Below are 17,942 nucleotides of genomic sequence, written 5' to 3' on the forward strand. Positions count from 1 at the left end.
TTAATACACTATATACATGTTTCATACATATGGATATCCATAGGTTCCAAAAGCAGGCTCTATGGGTTAACTCTCACTCACTGTAGCATCCTCTCAGCAGAGAAACTGACACAAAGTATAAGTCAAGCACTATGGGTACAATTTCTTAGGCGGAAATCCCTCACTCCTGAGTAGCTAACATATTCACACCAGTGCATCTCTCAGCATTTCATACTGCGTATTACACCATGTGTGTTGTCACATAGAGAAAAGTTGGAGCCTATGAGACTACAAATGTTTGCACTTACTCATTAAAAGGAATACCGATGGTGTTGGGCTCCTAGGTTCTACTGAATTTCTTTTTATTCTGGTTTAAAAGCCAAATAGTATATATAGCCAAAAGTAAATGTCTGCACTACTTGTGCAACATGAGCTTCCAGGGTAAGGGTTTCTGTACTTTATTATTAACATGGGCAAGCCTGCTTCTCCAAATACATTTTTTTTTTAATTTGAATGAACTCAATTTTACCAAATTATTACAAAATCTTAATCTAAGAAATGTGATTGAATAAAACTTTGAAATTTGAATGCATCAAATTCATATTCTACTCGTCATTTTATTGGGTCTACAAACTAAAAAATTTTAAAAATTTGATTAACTCGAATTTCGTCTACATTTTGCCTATGACACTCCCATTGACCTCTACATGTACACACAAGATTTCAGATGCTGAAGTTTTACATTCAAGTTTTCATAATACTTTGCGCTTGATTACTTTTAAAGTTTTGGAAACTCTAATTCGAATTTTTAAATTTCAATTGTGGTAAAAGTTGTTGAATCTTACTATTGATAAATCAGCCCCTAAAATGTCTGTATAGACCAAAATATGTAATTTTAGGCAAAAAATTGCTTAGTCTAAAATGTCTTAGTATAAAACTCAAAGCCATAATGTCTATTTGCTTAATAGAAGACCGTTCCAATGCAGTATAATGAGATGGGAAGGCCATTCTTGTAGAATGCATTATTTCATGACTACCCTCTGAGGTAGAAGAACTGCAGTTATTCTGAGGCCAATTCAATATGATTTTAAATAATCACACAAGTACAGTAGAATATCCTATATCAAACTGGTTTTAATGATTCAGTATTGCACAGATTACCCAGAGTTCTGTAGATGACCATTTTTAAAACAAATATTGCAAAAGCAGTTAGTTTGTAGAAGGGAATAGCCTAAACACTTCTTGTACCACTGCCAGCACACAGTGCAAATACATGTAGAGAATATAGTTATCAGGTATACCCAGTGCCTAGATCACAAGTTCAAGCTTGGCCTAGCTGAATTCTAGAGTAATTTTTTGGCCCATCTTAGTCACCCTGAACAGACAGTGGTAATAATGGCAGCTCAATAAATTCAAAATAAGAGAACACCCAAGGTTTGGAAACACCCTGGGTCTGGTCCAGTCCGACTGATTCCTTTAGCAGTCCCTTGTTAAACTGCAACTGTTTCTCCAAGGCAGCTGTTTGCCTGCAAATATAAACATATGATTATTTTATAGGACAAAGTTATAAAAAGGCATAGCTGGTACTGTACTGAAGATAAAAATACAACCTGTAACATTTTTTTTTTTTTTTTAGAATTTTATAACAAAGAGCAGAGAGAATATCAGGCCACTTTGCAGCAGGACAAAAAAGAACTGCCTTTGATTAACACCTGCTCCACCTGAGTAAAAAAAAAAAAAAAATACTTTTTGTTTCAATTTTCTGATGCCTCACGTTTTTCTGCTTCGTGTTTGGAACTATTTCAGCTTAAGGAATGTACATTAGTGATGAGCGAATCTGTCCCCTTTCGCTGAAAAACTTTTGAAACTGCAAAATTTTTTTAGCAAAGTGCATTGAAGTCAATGGTGTTTTTTCTCTGCGAATTTTCGCCTCAGTTTCGCAAAAAAAATTGCACATGGCAATTTTTCTGCAAATCCATGGCTGGCAAATAAATTCGCCCATCACTATGTACATTATTAATATTTTTGAAGGGGGTAATACATTGCCCAATATTTATTTAAAGGAGAACTAAACTACCCTCCATAGTCCCCCCCTCCCTGCTCCCCACCTCACAGGAGTTAACACAAGTAAATACCACTAAGCCAGTAATTACCCCTTGTTGCAGAGTCAGCACAGCGGAGCTCACGGGGGCCATCTCTAGCTGCTTTGGTAATCTCAGTAAAGAAGCTCCATATCAGCGTATGCGAAGTTGGCTACAACTGTGCATGCACCAAAAGTGACGTAAATTACAGAAGTGCACTGGAAGAAGACCCGAAGATTACCGAATCGGCTAATGATGGCCCCCGTGAGCTCCGCTGTGCCGACTCTGCAACAAGGGTTAATTACTGGTTTAGTGCTATGGGGTAATTATCGGCTTAGGGGTATTTACTTGTGTTAACTCCTGTGCGGGGGGGGCAGGGAGTATGATGTGCTGATGAGTCCCAAAAGATAATGAAGCAAAGCCGGCTACACTACCACAACCTACAAGGAATAATCCAAAGGCACTATGGCCAACTTTATATTTATACATTCAGTTTCACTCTGTTTTGGCCAATGATTTTCATGGATTTATGAAGGACAGATTATTTAAAACAAGATCCCTTTTTTATGATGAAGGAAGTTAGACAGAGGGTTGCAGTGGGTGTGATTTATTTGGATTTTGCTAAAGCATTTGATACAGTGCCTCATGAATGACTGCGTTGTAAACTAAGGTCTGTTGGTCTTTGTAAAGTTGTTTGTACATGGATAGGAAACTGACTAGAGCAGTGATCCCCAACCAGTAGCTCGTGAGTAACATGTTGCTCTCCAACCCCTTGGATGTTGCTCCCAGTGGCCTCAAAGCAGGAGCTTATTTTTGAATTTCTGGGTTGGAGGCAAGTTTTGGTTGCATAAAAACCAGCTGTACTGCCAAACAGAGTCTCAATGTAGGTTGACAATCCTCATAGGGGCTACTAAATGGCCAATCACAGCCCTTATTTGGCACCCTGGGAACATTTTTCATGCTAGTGTTGCTCCCCAACTCCTTTTACTTCTAAATGTTGCTGACGGGTTCAAAAGGTTGGGGATCCCTGGACTAGAGGATGGTTAGCTGTCAATGGTACTTTCTTTACTTGGAGTAGGGTTCTTAGTGAGGTCCCACAGGATTCTGTACTTGAGCATTGTAAGTAATGTATCAGGCTCATGGGTAAATGTGTTTATACCTCTTTTCTATGTACTCAAATAGAAATAGTATCATAGTTTCTCCAAACACACACACACATATATATATATATATATATATATATATATATATATATATATATATATATATATATATATATATATATATATATATTCTTACCTTGCTAACAGTTGTGCTTGTCTTCGAGCTTCTTCCATAACAGCTTTAGCTTCTTCTTCTGCTTTTCTCCTCTTCTCTTCAGCTTCTCGCCTAGCTTGTTCCTCCTTCTCCTGTTTCTTCCTTTTGTATTCCTCCCTCTCTTCTGCTGCCATATCCTGCAGCCGAAGGTGCTCCTCTGCAGCCTCACGCTCAATTTGCATTTGTCTCTGACGTTCTAATTCTACAAATTAAAGCCCACATTTATTACAGTGGATGCACGTATTTATGGGCTTTCATTACAATGTGACTTAATGCTTTCTTTTTTATTCCAGACTGTTTAGTGCTATGGAACTTGGAGGAAGGGGGTTGTTTCTTCACCAATATAACAGTGTTTGGGCAATAACAATCTTTTTGAGGTTGAATACATAAAGAGGTCCTGTGTAAGGAAAGGAAGAATTTTCAAGTGTGCTGAATGGCAAACAGTTCAGAGTAGGAATGATATTAAGGGGCATATTTATCAAGGGTTGAATTTGAAAAAGACAGCTATTAGATGTCTTTCCTTAAAAAGGTTCCGCAAACATAGAGCAAACTGTAGCTCCAATAGGAACTCTAGATCTTTCTGTAGGACTTGATTCAGGCCATCATTCACACAAATGAATAAAGAGGGGCTTATTTATTAAAATTTAACAAATAGATAGATTCACAGCAGATTTTTTATTGTTATAGTTACTAACACATTCTTTAAAGTCGTAGAAATAAAAAGTTTTTATTTTTAAAATGGCCAAAACAGAATTGATTTGGCTGCTTTCAGATTAATAATTTGCAGAAATTATTTTCTTTGTTATTGTGAATACTAATTCAATAAACATTTTGTAAATCTGACATGCTTGTTAATTTTTATGAGTGGTAACTTTGGTTACCTCTTGTAAAATAAAATAAAGTGATACATCTCAATATTTGATGCTGAATTCAAAAGTAATTCATAGTAAAAAACAAGCAATCATCATACCATGTTTACATTTTTAGCCACCAGGGGCCACTCTGTGACTGTAAAGGGAATAGTATGACCCGACTAAAGAAAACCAAGCCTTCCAGAGCATTAACACCCTGCCACTTTATCTACTGAATGTGTAATCCTTATTTATGTTGGCACAATTTATTATACATATTATGATCTGTGTTTATTTGGCCCCTAATATAGTTGTTTCCAAATAAAAAAAAAAAACCAGCACAGTAATTTAACGTGGGATGAGTTGTGCAGACTGTGTATAACCCCAGACCTCTGCCATGTAAGTCAGTAACTAATGTGAATTCAACATACAATAATTCTGTCAGTTAATGTTTGGGAGATTCAAATGCTGCAGTCAATACAAGGCAAGGAAATAGTTAAGCATGTTTCCTAAAAAAAAATGTTTCCTTTCACCTTGGAGTGTAAGCAAACTATAGTCTTACCCATTCTCTCTAGCTCCTCCTGTTGTTTGCGCCTATGGATTTCCTGGAGTTTCCTTCTGTGTTCCTCTTGTTGTTGGCGTGCTCTCTCCAGTGCTTGCTGTTCCAGCTGTAACCTTCTAGCCCTCTCTTGCTCCTGGCGTCTCTTTTCCTCCTCTTCATGGTGTTTCTTCATGCTGGATAAAATATAATGATGTGAGTGCTAATGTGTTAAAGAATGCAGCTATGCTAATGTGACAAGAAGTCTTTAGCAGGGACACCTGACATTCTGCTTTGGCAGTTGTTGTGAGATGTATCTCAGTGAGCTGAAGGGCCTCAAGAATAAGACAATTCCAAACATTTCCCTTCCTTTCTCGTAAAATGGACATGCTATTCTCACCGAATCTCTTCTGCCCTTCTTTGCTGTTCCTGGTCCAGCTCAGTTTTCATTTTCTCCATCCTCTCCTGTTGCTCCTGCTCCAGCCGCAACTGTTCCTCCCTTTCTTTTCTCTTCCTTTCCACCTCAATTCTCCTCCTCTCAGCTTTATCTGACAACTCCTGGACTCGTGAAGATCTCTGTCTACGCAGGGAAGTAGTGGTGGCCTAGAAATTTGAAACCAAGAAATGTTCAGTTTCAGAATATTCTCATTATATTAAAACTTACAGGTAGCATGTATTAAATAACTCTGAAAATGGTCTTTCAGCATTGTAGCAATGTATGGTCATATCACATGCAACGCTTATGATCTATGATTACAGCTCTCAAGCTGGTTTTGGCCTACAACCTCTTATACTAAGAGCTATACTTCAACAGCAGTTGAAGGGCTGAAAATAAGATTGATAAACTATAGAAACAAGACCATAACAACAATAGACCAGTGGTATGTTGGGGTCTGCCTAGCACAGTGCAAATTCACTATATTTGTAAAAAGCAGATAATTTTCTAAAGGTTCTTGGATGTCAGGTCCTCTGGTTGACCCTTAAGTCTCCTGTCCGACCGTGTGCACATTAGTATTACTATTTTACACTCATGTTTAGTTATTGACAGTTGCAGTTTGTATGCACCTTTTGTATACAATCCTATTTAATTTCATATATTCTTCCAGTTTCCCTCCACCAATGCTATATAACAGGTAGTTAAGCAATTGTTAGTTATTTCCTAAAACATTCATTTTCACTGGTTGGAACCAGTGCTGTAAGAGCAATGTGGAATGTTTTCAGAGAATTAGCAGAGAGTCAACCCTTACCTCTGATGTCTCACTATGGGCATAGTCATATTCAGAGGGCTGGCTCAAAACTTCTTTTGAAGTTTCAGCCATCTGTTTATCGTCAGTGGCTGATTGTTCTGCCACTGGATCCAAAATCTCAATGTCTTCACCATCTGGGGCAGAAAGAAGATGGTCTTCAGAGTCTGCAGGTGTTGAGCTTCTTTCTGGTGTCACCACTGTCAAGGATGGTACTTCAACTTCAATTTCTGGAATGTCATTCTTCTGTTTCTTATGATTGGAGTCTGACGATTCTGTGATGGTTTCCTGCCTATTGAGAACTCCTGTAGGTTTCATAGGAGAAGGAATTTCTTCGGGTTTCTTCTCTTTAGGTTGCCCTGCAGATACAAAGGACTGTGCAGTCAAACATAGATATAAAGGAGCCATGACCTATCAGGGAAAGTTATAGGCCTCCTGTACACATATTGGGCAAAGCCACCACTCCCACAATTCTTTCCTTTGGGTAGTGAAGGATTCTGGGACTTTAGGTCCCTCTGCTTTCTACAGTGGAAGGTGCACAGGTTTCTGAAAAGCAGAAGGACTTTTACGTCTCACAGTTGATTACTTTGTAATGAAACTAGGTGAGGGAGGGGTTGCACTAAACTGTGGACCTAAGGGATTTCTGGAAATAGTGTGCCATTATTATAGTTTCCTTGCAATCTGTTGAATCAAGTATGTTTGTGTAGAAAATTAGACTTATATTTAGTTTATGTTTACAGGTCTATTTTTCCTTTAAAGGATGAACAACAGACTGGTGGGCTGTATAGGAACATTGTTGGCAATGATGTAAGATGAACTTGGTGAGAGATGAAAGATGAACTGAAGGCTGAGACAAGGCAACTAAAATGGAGGAGAAAGATGGAGAATGGAGGGTGAAGTGGAGAGCAAGCATAAGAACCTGAATGGTGGTTATGACGAATGAACATGTGTGTTTGAAGTATATTAAAAATATGTGTTCAGAAGAGTTGATCTAAAACTGATGCTATGTAATATTAAGATGTGCTTTAATATAATTTACTGAACATATTTACCAACAACAAATGCTGCTTTCCCCTGTTTCTTTGTGTCTTTCTGTTTTGTCTTTTTGGCTTCGGCAGTTGGTGTTTTCAATGACTTTTGTGCCTTCTGATTTTTTTTCTTCTCTTTAATTTTTGATGTCTCTTTCATCTACAAAAAAAAATGACTATGCAGGTTGAACAGCAAATTGTACCTTTCTAAAGTAACTTCAACTAAAAATGTTTATGGCTGGCTTTAGAAGCTGTACATGGGGGGCCAGTTAGTTCTGCAACTTAATATTTTCTGTACTTAAAATCTGGTAAACCATAACTTATAGGCTCACATTTTGCTCTGATAACCATACATGGGTAATTTACAAATGTTAGCACTTAATGCACAAGTGCAGTTGCCAATAGCAAGCAATCAGTTCTTCATTTTTTTCCCATCTATAAAAGATTGATTTGTAGGTAACTGCACCGAGACAATGTAGCACCAATGTTGCTAAATCATCAAGAGGATATACATATGTTCCCTATATAAAGATAGACAATCTTAGTACTCAGACTTAGACAGTCAATATTCACTGGTAAATGTGAATTTGGCACTACTCTCTCTGTAAACAGGAGCATTCCTCATTCTCAGGGGTGAAATAGTGTTATAGGAGACATTCCGACACAGTGGGGTAGGCAACGGGATGGTGCTGCCCGTCCATTGTGACAAAAGAACAGATAGCTTTTTAGCATTTTTTATGCTGCTTTGTTAAATAATTGCCTTTGTTTACTTCAAAGATGTAAAGAGATACCCCCTATCACATTTTAGCGTTTTATATTTATATGTATTAAGATAGTCATAACTGCGATATAGCTTTTTATAGGGGGTGTAGTTGCATTATTCAAAATGGCAGCAGTAGGGTGTCATTAGCTTGACCCTAACCTGCTGAAGTACTGGCATTATGTTGTGATGTTATTACAGTGTAATGCAGACGTTGTGGCACCACTAGCCCTAAAAAATTGTCTCTTATTTCTAGTTGCCCTTTGTCTATTGATTTCCTTGATTTTTAATCTTTCAACTGCCCTGCCCGTGTCTATCCTTGGATAACACTCTCATCTACCCCATTGTGTACCTTGCTTTTGAACTGCATTCTGCTATAATCCCCAGTGCCCTGCTATTGGCCAAATCCTTACTGTTCCTGATCTTTGGACTGACAGGTTTTTATGAAAAATCATACAGAGCATTCCACCTACAAGAATCAAATCTAACTTTCCTAAATAACCATGGCAATTCATTAATTAAAACACAATACTCACTGTATTGCTGGCAATTTGTTCTAAGAGCTCCATCTCCTCATCCTCTGTCATTGCCTTCTGCTCATTTTGATTTGGTACTTTTCCAATATCTTGCAATGCTTGGGATGGAATAGTAGGAAGCTTCTCCCGGCTGCCATTGGGTACTTTACCCAAACTTTTCAAACTTAAGAGATAAAAGGATCATAAATGAATCTGCACCATTTTAAAAGGGTTACTGTATAAGGCTATTTGCACTTTGCACCTTGCTCCTGTTTAATAAACAATGCCTTTCTCTTATTACACATAAACATTCTTGAAACTATCACAATATCCTTTGCAAGAAATATACACTTGAAGTTTTTATGGATTTTGTTAATAAAAATAATATACTCTTGTTTTATACTGTGTCTTTATTCTTCACACCTTTGGGTGTGAAAATGATTGAAAGCTGACAAATGATTGAAAGCTGACAAATTTATTTATGTTTTTCAAATTCTTTAAGATGCAATCTTTAATCTAAAGTATGCCTTTTTCAGAGTATAATATTGTGGGGGAATATTGATCATTTAGACTATCAAAAGAACTGAATGATTAAACATTCTCTGTAAAGCCCTGTCAGTGCTATGCATTAATGTGCATTAATATTTTATTTTGGGCGTGATGAAAATAGTAATCTTATACTCAATTCACTACGAGGCCCGTAAAGTTCTTGCTGTTTTTATAAGGGTTTGTCATGTTGTTACTGTATGTTTGTTACCACTGGACAAATGGGTTGCAGGTGTTAAAAGGGCTGAGCATTCAGAGGGTTAATATATGTAAGAAATGTTTTATATATAATTTTCTTATGCTGCAAAGTAATAATAAAAAATATATCTATCTATCTATATATATATATATATATATATATATATATATATATATATATATATATAGATAGATATATAATATGGCATAAGGGCATGGGGTCTGCTGTATGGTAGTTTGTCGTCCCCAGCTAGAAGTTGAAATTTTGACTGCTTACTCATCTGCAGCAGGTGGGCCAGAAGGTGGAAGGGGGTTGAGCTTGTTGAACCCCCTTGGAAGATTTTTGCAGGGGGGGCCTGAACCAATCACTACTGTGGATAAGTAAATTTATAATAAACACTAGTAATAATTACAAGTTCATATTTTATTAATCAAGGCTATGTTAACTTTCTCCCCCTAAATAACAATCCATCTTTATTTTTATTTATTTTTTTTAGATTGGGATACTTTTTTATTGACATTTAATTTCAGCAAGTCTAATAATGTGTGTGCATGATATATAGTGGTGATACATGGCCTTGCATTTAGGCATAGGAAGTAAAGTAATTACATACAATTTCCTAGTAACTCACATTTCAGTGGTTTCTCCGCTGGGCTCTGACTGCCTTTTCTCTGTGGCTTCCAATGCTTTCTGTTTTTTACTTTGTTCCTTCATTGGACCTAGAAGAAGAAATTAATCTTGCAGTATGTGCAAATAACACATGTTCAGCATCATGCATACAGGTATGAGGATTTAACATTGTTTAATGTATAAAGCTTCACATTATCATCTTTAGTTGCCATACGTGTGCTGCTAAAAGCTGCTCAGCCACTCCATCATTAAACCTCAGAAGTTTTAAATACAGACCAAATGCTTTCAGATGAGAGCAAAAACACTTCACCCCTTTTTGTCATTAAAAATCTGTGTTTTCATTGAAACAAAATAGATATTCAGAATCAATATGTTTTAGCATAGGAGAACATATCACTTATAAAATGCTATATTAACATGTATGCAAGCCAGCATAAAATACCTTTTTTATTTGTTTCCTCCGACTTGGTGCTATGTTGACCCTGGACAGAAGGGGGAGCTGTGACCTCATGATTCAGATTTTTCTCTGCTGCTATACCCTGCTCTCTAATTTTCTTCCTGGTTTCACTGTTTGAAGTTTCTTTCTGGAATTCAGACTTTATTCTTGGATAGTCTAAAAATTAGGAAAAACGTTCACAGTTCATATTATTCCGGGGCAAAGGTACTGCTGGCTTTATGGACATTATCAACTATCAACACAACTCTAATCTGACCCTGCTAACTTGAATTGGAACTGCTTCAAAGGTGCTCTGTGAGCTGCAGTCCATCAGACCTGAATTGAGACACTTTGATCTGACTGATGGAAGTTGTTAAAAAAAAAAGTGAAAAATTTGAATAAACTATAAACGTGTGCTTAACTAGTGGTTCTTCTCCAGCAGTTTATGTCCTTATAGCAATACAAGGGGATTTCTAAAAACAATTGTTTTTAATAAAACCTGCCCTGCAGGTAACTTAACACTTGCATCTGTATTTTTTCCCATCTGTGCCATTATGGGCAGCTGGAAAACAAATGCAAAAAGATAAAAGGTTAACATATATACATAAAAAAATATAAATAATTTAAAGGAATGGTTCACATTTTATTTAACTTTTAGGATATTATAGAATGACCAGTTCTAAGCAACTTATTTGTCATTTTTATAGTTTTTTTTTTTAAATGATTTGCCTTTTTCTTCTGATTCTTTCCAGCTTTCAAATGGGGTTACTGACTCCATCTTAAAACAAATGCTCTGTAAGGCAACACATTTCTTGTTATTGCTACTTTTGATGACTCGTCTTCCTATCATCAGAGCATAGTTGCTACGTTAATTTGGACCCTGAATAAAAAGCTAAAAAAAACATTAAAACCAAATGCAAATTGTCTCAGAATATCACTCTTAACTAAAAGTTAACTAAATGGTGAACAACCAATTTAAGTCTGATGGAAATAACAAGGGCCACATTCACAACAGGTGTCATCTGATATCATGGTTATATACATAAGATAAAAAAAATGCACAATATACAAGTCATAGCCTCACACATAAGAGTTATCAGCTAAAGCCATGGTTCAATAAAGAAGAGACATAAACCAATGCCATGACGGAAGATAATCACGCAGTTTGATAATTATGTTACAAATGCTTTGAATCATGTGATGGGTTACCTGGCTTCTTTGCCGGACTCCCTTGGACAATCTTATCTTCTCTGCTGCTCTTCTGGTAAAGACCCTGAACATCTGATTCCTACGAGTGAAAAGAAATCTACAGTGAGCAGCAAGAAGATACATGTACTGTATGTGCTTTGTAGCCTGGGATCAGTATCCATATTTCTAGAATTATATTCCCTGCTCATGCTGAAAAATACCTAGCAAGTTAAAGCTGGAAACTCAGACTATTAGTTTAGAAATTCAGAGACAAATTAAAAACATAGTGCTTACCTATAGCCACATAGCTGCCAAAAGGCAAAAAAAAAGTAATGACCCGCCACTGGTCATATTCATTACTGAGTAGTAAGAGCAGTGTGCTTTATGCCAGCCTAATGAAATACTTCTACCTCTACTAAATGATATTATAGAAAGTAGACAGAAGGCAGATACATTTTAGCAAATAGCCAAGGAACCCTGAGTGACCCTGATACACACCTGCCACTCCCCAATCATGCAAAAACTTCGCCCAGACTCCACACCCACTTAAGAGAAACCCAAACGCCACCCATTAAGACCAACCATAACCCTTTCATAAACTGTAAATCATGTTTTTCCATTTTGCCCCCCCTTCCGTTATGGGGTCCCTGACTGCAATACTGTCTGTACCATCCTAATGAGGACTTTATACATACATTGATACATTGAAGGTAAAGTTTAAAAGCCTTGCTGTAAAGAGAGAGAGAAAAGCAATACAAAGTTTGTTTAAAATGTATATGGAATAATTAATGGTGGTAATTATATGATGTGAGTATGCTTTTAGACAGTGTTGTTTCCTGTTTTGGTCCATACCATATTTTGCATTTTTTGCTTGTTGTTGATTGGAGACATTCTTCCAGAGGTTTCAGTGGACAGCTGGTGAACATATTATAGAAACAATTAAATGTTCTGTAACTCTATGGCAAGTCAATAACAGCACAAAATGTTTATATGTCATGTAAGCAAGTACCTACCAGGGAAATGGGTTCCTAAAGGCTCCTTCATCTCTCTTGTTATATGCATATTAATAATCTTTTGGGAATGGTAACACCAAATAATCATTTTGAAGGTAAACCATCATCAAAAATAAATTGCTTAATTGCTAGTTATTCTGCTTGCATCCCTCATGGTATGCACAAGTGTCATTTCTCATGTAACTAGCACAATTGAAATAAAATAGTATGTAATATATATATCTATAGTCCTCAAGAAGGAGCACTCACAGGTCTTATAACTGGAAACAAACTATTTAATACGGGCACAAAACTAACGTTTCGGCTGGGACACCCACACACTTTGAGAAAGGCTGGTGTCCCAGCCGAAACGTGCTCCTTCTTGAGGACTACTTTGATAATACGTTTAAGGATTGCACCCAGGCATTTGTTTGACTAGTTTTTTTGTGAGTGCCGGCATCCTGCAAGTATATATATATATATATATATATATATATATTTATAGTCCAGTTACAGAAAGCGCATTTCAGTCCACAATGTACTGTCATCAGGATCCTGAGTAAACAATGTTTTACTCTTTACCAACACTGTGCACTGTGAGTGCTTTCTGTAATTGGACTACATGAATTTTTAGTAAGCACCCGACCTTTGCTGTGACAATTGGTGAGTGCTGATCTCTCAAAATTACCTTGTAGTATGATATATATATATATATAGTAGTTTAAAGGGGTGTTCACCTTCAACACTATTTTCAATTCAGTTGTTTTCAGATTGCTCATCAGAAATTAAAACTTTTCTGAGTTTTTTTTTTTTAGCCATTTTCCAATATTTACGTGTAAAGTTGAATGTTCCTGTGTTTGAGTCTGGCAGCTCAGTAATTCAGGTGCAGATTCTGAACTGTTATAATTTTGCAACATTTAGGGGCAGATTTACAAAGCTCGAGTGAAGGATTCTAAGTAAAAAAACTTCGAATTTCGAAGTGTTTTTTGGGCTACTTCGACCATCGAATGGGCTACTTCAACCTTCGACTACTACTTCGACTTCGAATCGAACGATTCGAACTAAAAATCGTTCGACTATTCGACCATTCGATAGTCGAAGTACTGTCTCTTTAAGAAAAACTTCGACCCCCTACTTCGGCAGCTAAAAGCTACCGAAGTCAATGTTAGCCTATGGGGAAGGTCCCCATAGGCTTGCCTGTGATTTTTTGATCGAAGGATATTCCTTTGATCGTTGTATTAAAATCCTTCGAAACGTTCGATTCGAAGGATTTAATCGTTCGATCGAACGAATAATCCTTCGATCGTTCGATCGCAGGATTTGCGCTAAATCGTTCGACTTCGATATTCGAAGTCGAACGATTTTAGTTCCTGGTCGAATATCGAGGGTTAATTAACCCTCGATATTCGACCCTTCTTAAATCTGCCCCTTAGTTGATACATTTCTCAGCAGCATCTGTGGGATATTAGTAACTATTCTACCAATTCTAACAGCTGCCTGTAATGAAACTCATGGTTTCTACTCAGAAATGTATCGAATAATGTATTAATTTAGATCTGTTACAGAGTTGGTGACCGCCCATCCCAGAGCTGCTTTAGAAACCTATAAGGTAAAAAATCAAACTTTACACTTCAATATTATGCCACATGTGGCGTTCAGTTTCGGACTGGGGGGGGGCCAGGCCAACCGGGGCTGCCACAACAATTTTGTGTACAAGAAAGATTCTTTCCAGCAAGTGAGACAACAGCCATTCTGCAGGATTCAAAAGGTTGTTATTACAGTATTGATATCTATGGAAAATTAATATGACTGCTCAAACACACTCTAACGAACAGAAACATTTATCTGCTGTGATAAGTGTGCACATTCGTTAACAATTTGAATTGCTGTGAATATGTCTGAATTCCCCAGTCTGCCTGTAGGTATAAGGCAATATTCTGCCAACCAACAGGTTAAAATATATCTTTTTACTTACCGCCTGTTTATCGTTGGAAAACTCATCTTGTCCTTTTGCCTCAGAAGCTGTGTCTGGAGAAAATTTGGCTCCCTTCAAAAAAAAATTCATAAACAATGATAGAATGTAGTATTGAGTATTTTGATGTGTCAGGTCAGAAGGCACAGATGTATTTACATTATTATACAGATTTGAAGGTGGGAATTACAAGGATGATGATAAATGTAGGACTAATTTTAAAGGCTAAAGAAAGCATCACTTTCATCAAATGAGCAGCTTCGATTAATTAAGCACTAACTAAAGACCAACAATCTGTTAAACAGCAATATACGTATATATATTGCTATAAACCAAGTTTGTGGTGTCAATGGCAAATTGGAATAACCAAAAATATTTATAACCAACCACACATCTCTCTAAAGGAGTAAACTGTTTTTTTTTCAGTTAAATTGTTTTCAAATAGCACACTTTTATCAATTGCTTTCTTTTTGTAAGTTAATGTTTTTCTATTCTAAAGGTAAATTTGCTTCATTTTACTCCATCTTTTGTTTCCCACTAGCATCTCAGAAACCTGGTAGCTGACTCTCTCTGTCCATGGCTATATATAGCTAGGACCAGATGGGGCAGAAATCAGCCTGCCGAAATCCGCAGGCTGATTTCACCCCTTGACTGCTAGCCGAATCTTCTTGTCTGCTCATGTCTGGAAGCCTTGTTTTGGCTCCGGCTCAAAATGCAATGTCTTGCGTTTCTTCGACGAAGTCCACCGAGTCTGTTCGTGCCAGTGCCAACACAAAGCTTCCAGAGAGGAGCAGACAGGAAGATTTGGCTAGCAGTCAGGGGCTGTGGATCTCGGCAGGTTGCTTTCTGCCCTGTCTGGCCCTAAGCAGGGGTTGGAGGTTGTGACCCGCTGCGAGAAAAAATTCTGGGCCCCATCTGCACAAAATCTTGGGTGACCCACAAAGGGAGGAAAGTCATGGGTCAACTGTGAATTCTAGGATTCAGCATGATGCAGTTGGGACTTACTGATGTTCTACGAGAAGAAGCAGAAGAAGCGTTGGTTTGATCTGTGCAAATGGAGTCTCTTTTTGATGAAGCAGTGACTGTATGAACAGGAGGAGGTTCAGTCATGTCTGCCATTGATCCCTGTGTCAATACATACCACACAGTTACTGGATTGTAGGATTAGAAATTCCTTGTGATAAAACAATGTGTGGGTGCCATATCAACACAGATATAAAGTCTACGGTTGTTTAGATACTTGTTAGTTAGGTTAGATATATTAACAAAATTTCCATTATTTAACAGAACCACACAGACATCATAGAATCATGTTTAAATGCCAAATGAAGGTCCTTATGTTTTCTGAAACTTTGGAATGGCTGATAAAGCTTATGCGCTAAAATCACTTTTTTTTGTAATTACAAAAGGTACAAAGAGCTTTTCAGTTTAAATTTTCCTATACCTGATGCAATTCTGTTGTTGACTGTACCTGTGATTATTTGTATTCATCCTACTACCTGTACAAAGAAACCTGCATTGTTATTACTTTAGTCTTTTAGGTGTTCCAGAAATCCTCTCCATTACTGGCACATGGTGGGAAGCCAAACACTGAGCATCTTTATTAACCAGACCACCACCATTTTCCCCACCAACCCTGTTAACCCTATTAATCCCAAATTCCTGTTTTCTCTGTGGATTTAAATGTCAGCCATTACGGTCAATGTGTTGTTTGGCACATCTATTTTTCTTACAAATGCCTCATGCAGCCTGTGTTCCGCTCATTTAAATGCCCAGTAATATTACACATTTCCATTGTGAATGTCCCCAAGAATGAATTTGTTCTGGTCGTTTGTTAGCATTTGAAAATTGTTGGTAGGGGCCCCTAAGGTGTTAAATTATTTGTTGGGGGGGGCTGTGTTATTCACAGGGGAGGATGGGGCATATGGATTTAAGGGTATGTCTTAATATGACAACCTTTGAGTAATATTCTGCTACAGTGAGCACCAGCCATGTGGTTTAATGTGGGTATGCTCTTGTGGCAAGGATGTGGTTTATGGTGGGTGTGGTTTAAAAACAGGGAGTGGCTAACACTGGCTTCCATTGTCGTCTTTTCACCATGTAGGCCAGAAACCCTAACACTAACCCTCAGTACCACAGAAGTAAGACAGCGCTGATCTAGATTGTTCTTAATCACATAGCCTAAACAGGCCACAAACTGACCAAATCCAATGTGAAGCAAATGCCAGATCTTGTGCAGTTTGGCCAATGCTGTGCATAGATGAATTGCACTAATGTAGATCACATGAGAACTGGGAGAGAGATATATCCTGCCTCTTTATGGTGGGCTGATAATGTGCTGCATGTGCCTGTGGAGGTAATCAATGAGCAGGATTATCAAATCTGATCAACAGTTGTTTCTTCCATATGGAACAATAGGATGCCAGTTTGTTAGTCCTGAAAAACCAAATCCACTGACCATATTCTATGCTATATAGACAATTGACAATCATATGCTGCTAATATGAATGCATTGTTTCAAACATTAATGCCAGGAATGTGGCCAGTTTAGGTTCTGCTAGCAGAAGTGACAGCAGAACTGTGGCTAATGCCTCTGTGTATAGCACAATGTCACATTAGCTTTACATACCTGTTCATGTACTGCTGAATCTACTTCTTTCACCCTTCTGTTCTTGCTTCTTTCTCCTTGAGTCAATTGTTTGGATGTTTTCTTAATAAGAAAAAAATTGCTTTATTGCAATTGAAATGGTAATAGAAATAATGAAATTGTTTGCTCCTACATGAGACATTGAATGGACAATTCAAGAAATCATTGGTAATAAGTCCTTTTTTTACAATAGTTTATGCAAAAACTGGCATTTTGTTAAAATAAGAATTTGGTTGATCTATAATAATTAGGAAAATACAGTACATATATCTTGTAATAACATGCCTTCACGTGTATTCTGGCAATCATTTTGTACTGTATCAGAAATAATAATATGCTGCATCTTTATTCTTGAAATGCTTCAGTGCTATCACCCCAAAGTATATCCATTTGGTCTGACAGAACAACTTTTCCAAGTCAAAGTGAAAAAATGACTCAATGATCAGCCATTCAAATATCTTTTCCTTGACTGAGGGGAGAAATGGAGAGCAGTATTTGGTTTTGGAAGGTAAATGAAGACTATTAGGTACAAATAGGATGTTGTGGGCTGCGAACAGTTCTGACATGTCTGTCTGAGCAGAACACTGTCCATAAGCAATTAAAAAACAAAAGTCTTATCTCCGATACTCACAGAGAAGACACACTAAAGGCATAATTGCCAGATATTGTGAGTTGCAGCAGCAGCAGAACTTTTTATATTTATGTTGCAAATGTGCTCATTTGTCCTTGGCCTGCCTGGTATACCCCCAGCCTGGTCCATTAACTGCTTTCATTGTTTACATTACTGTCCTATCTGCCTCCAGTGCATTTGCCAGACTCTTCTCAGTCTGGTCCTTTTACTGCCGCTAGCCTTTATTTTCCTCAAAACCTTTTCCCACATGCTAAAAATAACTCTACTAGTATTATCTCCTTTTCAACAAATGGGATAACTACAACTACAAAGTTATCAGTTTCACTGCCATGACCAAGGACTTTACAAATTACCCCAGTCACTTGTGGGGTAAACGGCTTGAGAATTA

The 17,942-nt window shown here is 37.4% G+C and overlaps 1 protein-coding gene across 4 annotated transcripts in view; it reads right to left on the minus strand.

The window, feature by feature from the left end:
* Positions 1-1,095: 1,095 nt before the first annotated feature.
* LOC108701456 (uncharacterized protein KIAA2012) overlaps positions 1,096-17,942 on the minus strand; it is a 60,169-nt gene continuing 43,322 nt past the window's right edge. For all 4 annotated transcript variants that reach the window (XM_018236170.2, XM_018236172.2, XM_018236171.2 and 1 more), the window contains exons 15-28: positions 16,906-16,986; positions 15,282-15,401; positions 14,280-14,351; positions 12,165-12,227; positions 11,334-11,412; positions 10,131-10,301; positions 9,690-9,777; positions 8,335-8,497; positions 7,063-7,198; positions 6,014-6,369; positions 5,167-5,369; positions 4,791-4,963; positions 3,360-3,579; positions 1,096-1,505 (exon numbers count right to left, since the gene is read on the minus strand). In XM_018236170.2, the coding sequence (XP_018091659.1) occupies positions 1,346-1,505; positions 3,360-3,579; positions 4,791-4,963; positions 5,167-5,369; positions 6,014-6,369; positions 7,063-7,198; positions 8,335-8,497; positions 9,690-9,777; positions 10,131-10,301; positions 11,334-11,412; positions 12,165-12,227; positions 14,280-14,351; positions 15,282-15,401; positions 16,906-16,986 (2,085 nt within the window). In that variant the 3' untranslated portion in view covers positions 1,096-1,345. The remainder of the gene's footprint in view (positions 1,506-3,359; positions 3,580-4,790; positions 4,964-5,166; positions 5,370-6,013; positions 6,370-7,062; positions 7,199-8,334; positions 8,498-9,689; positions 9,778-10,130; positions 10,302-11,333; positions 11,413-12,164; positions 12,228-14,279; positions 14,352-15,281; positions 15,402-16,905; positions 16,987-17,942) is intronic.

Source organism: Xenopus laevis, chromosome 9_10L (genome assembly GCF_017654675.1).
Source record: "Xenopus laevis strain J_2021 chromosome 9_10L, Xenopus_laevis_v10.1, whole genome shotgun sequence".
In the NCBI taxonomy this organism is placed as follows: domain Eukaryota; kingdom Metazoa; phylum Chordata; class Amphibia; order Anura; family Pipidae; genus Xenopus; species Xenopus laevis.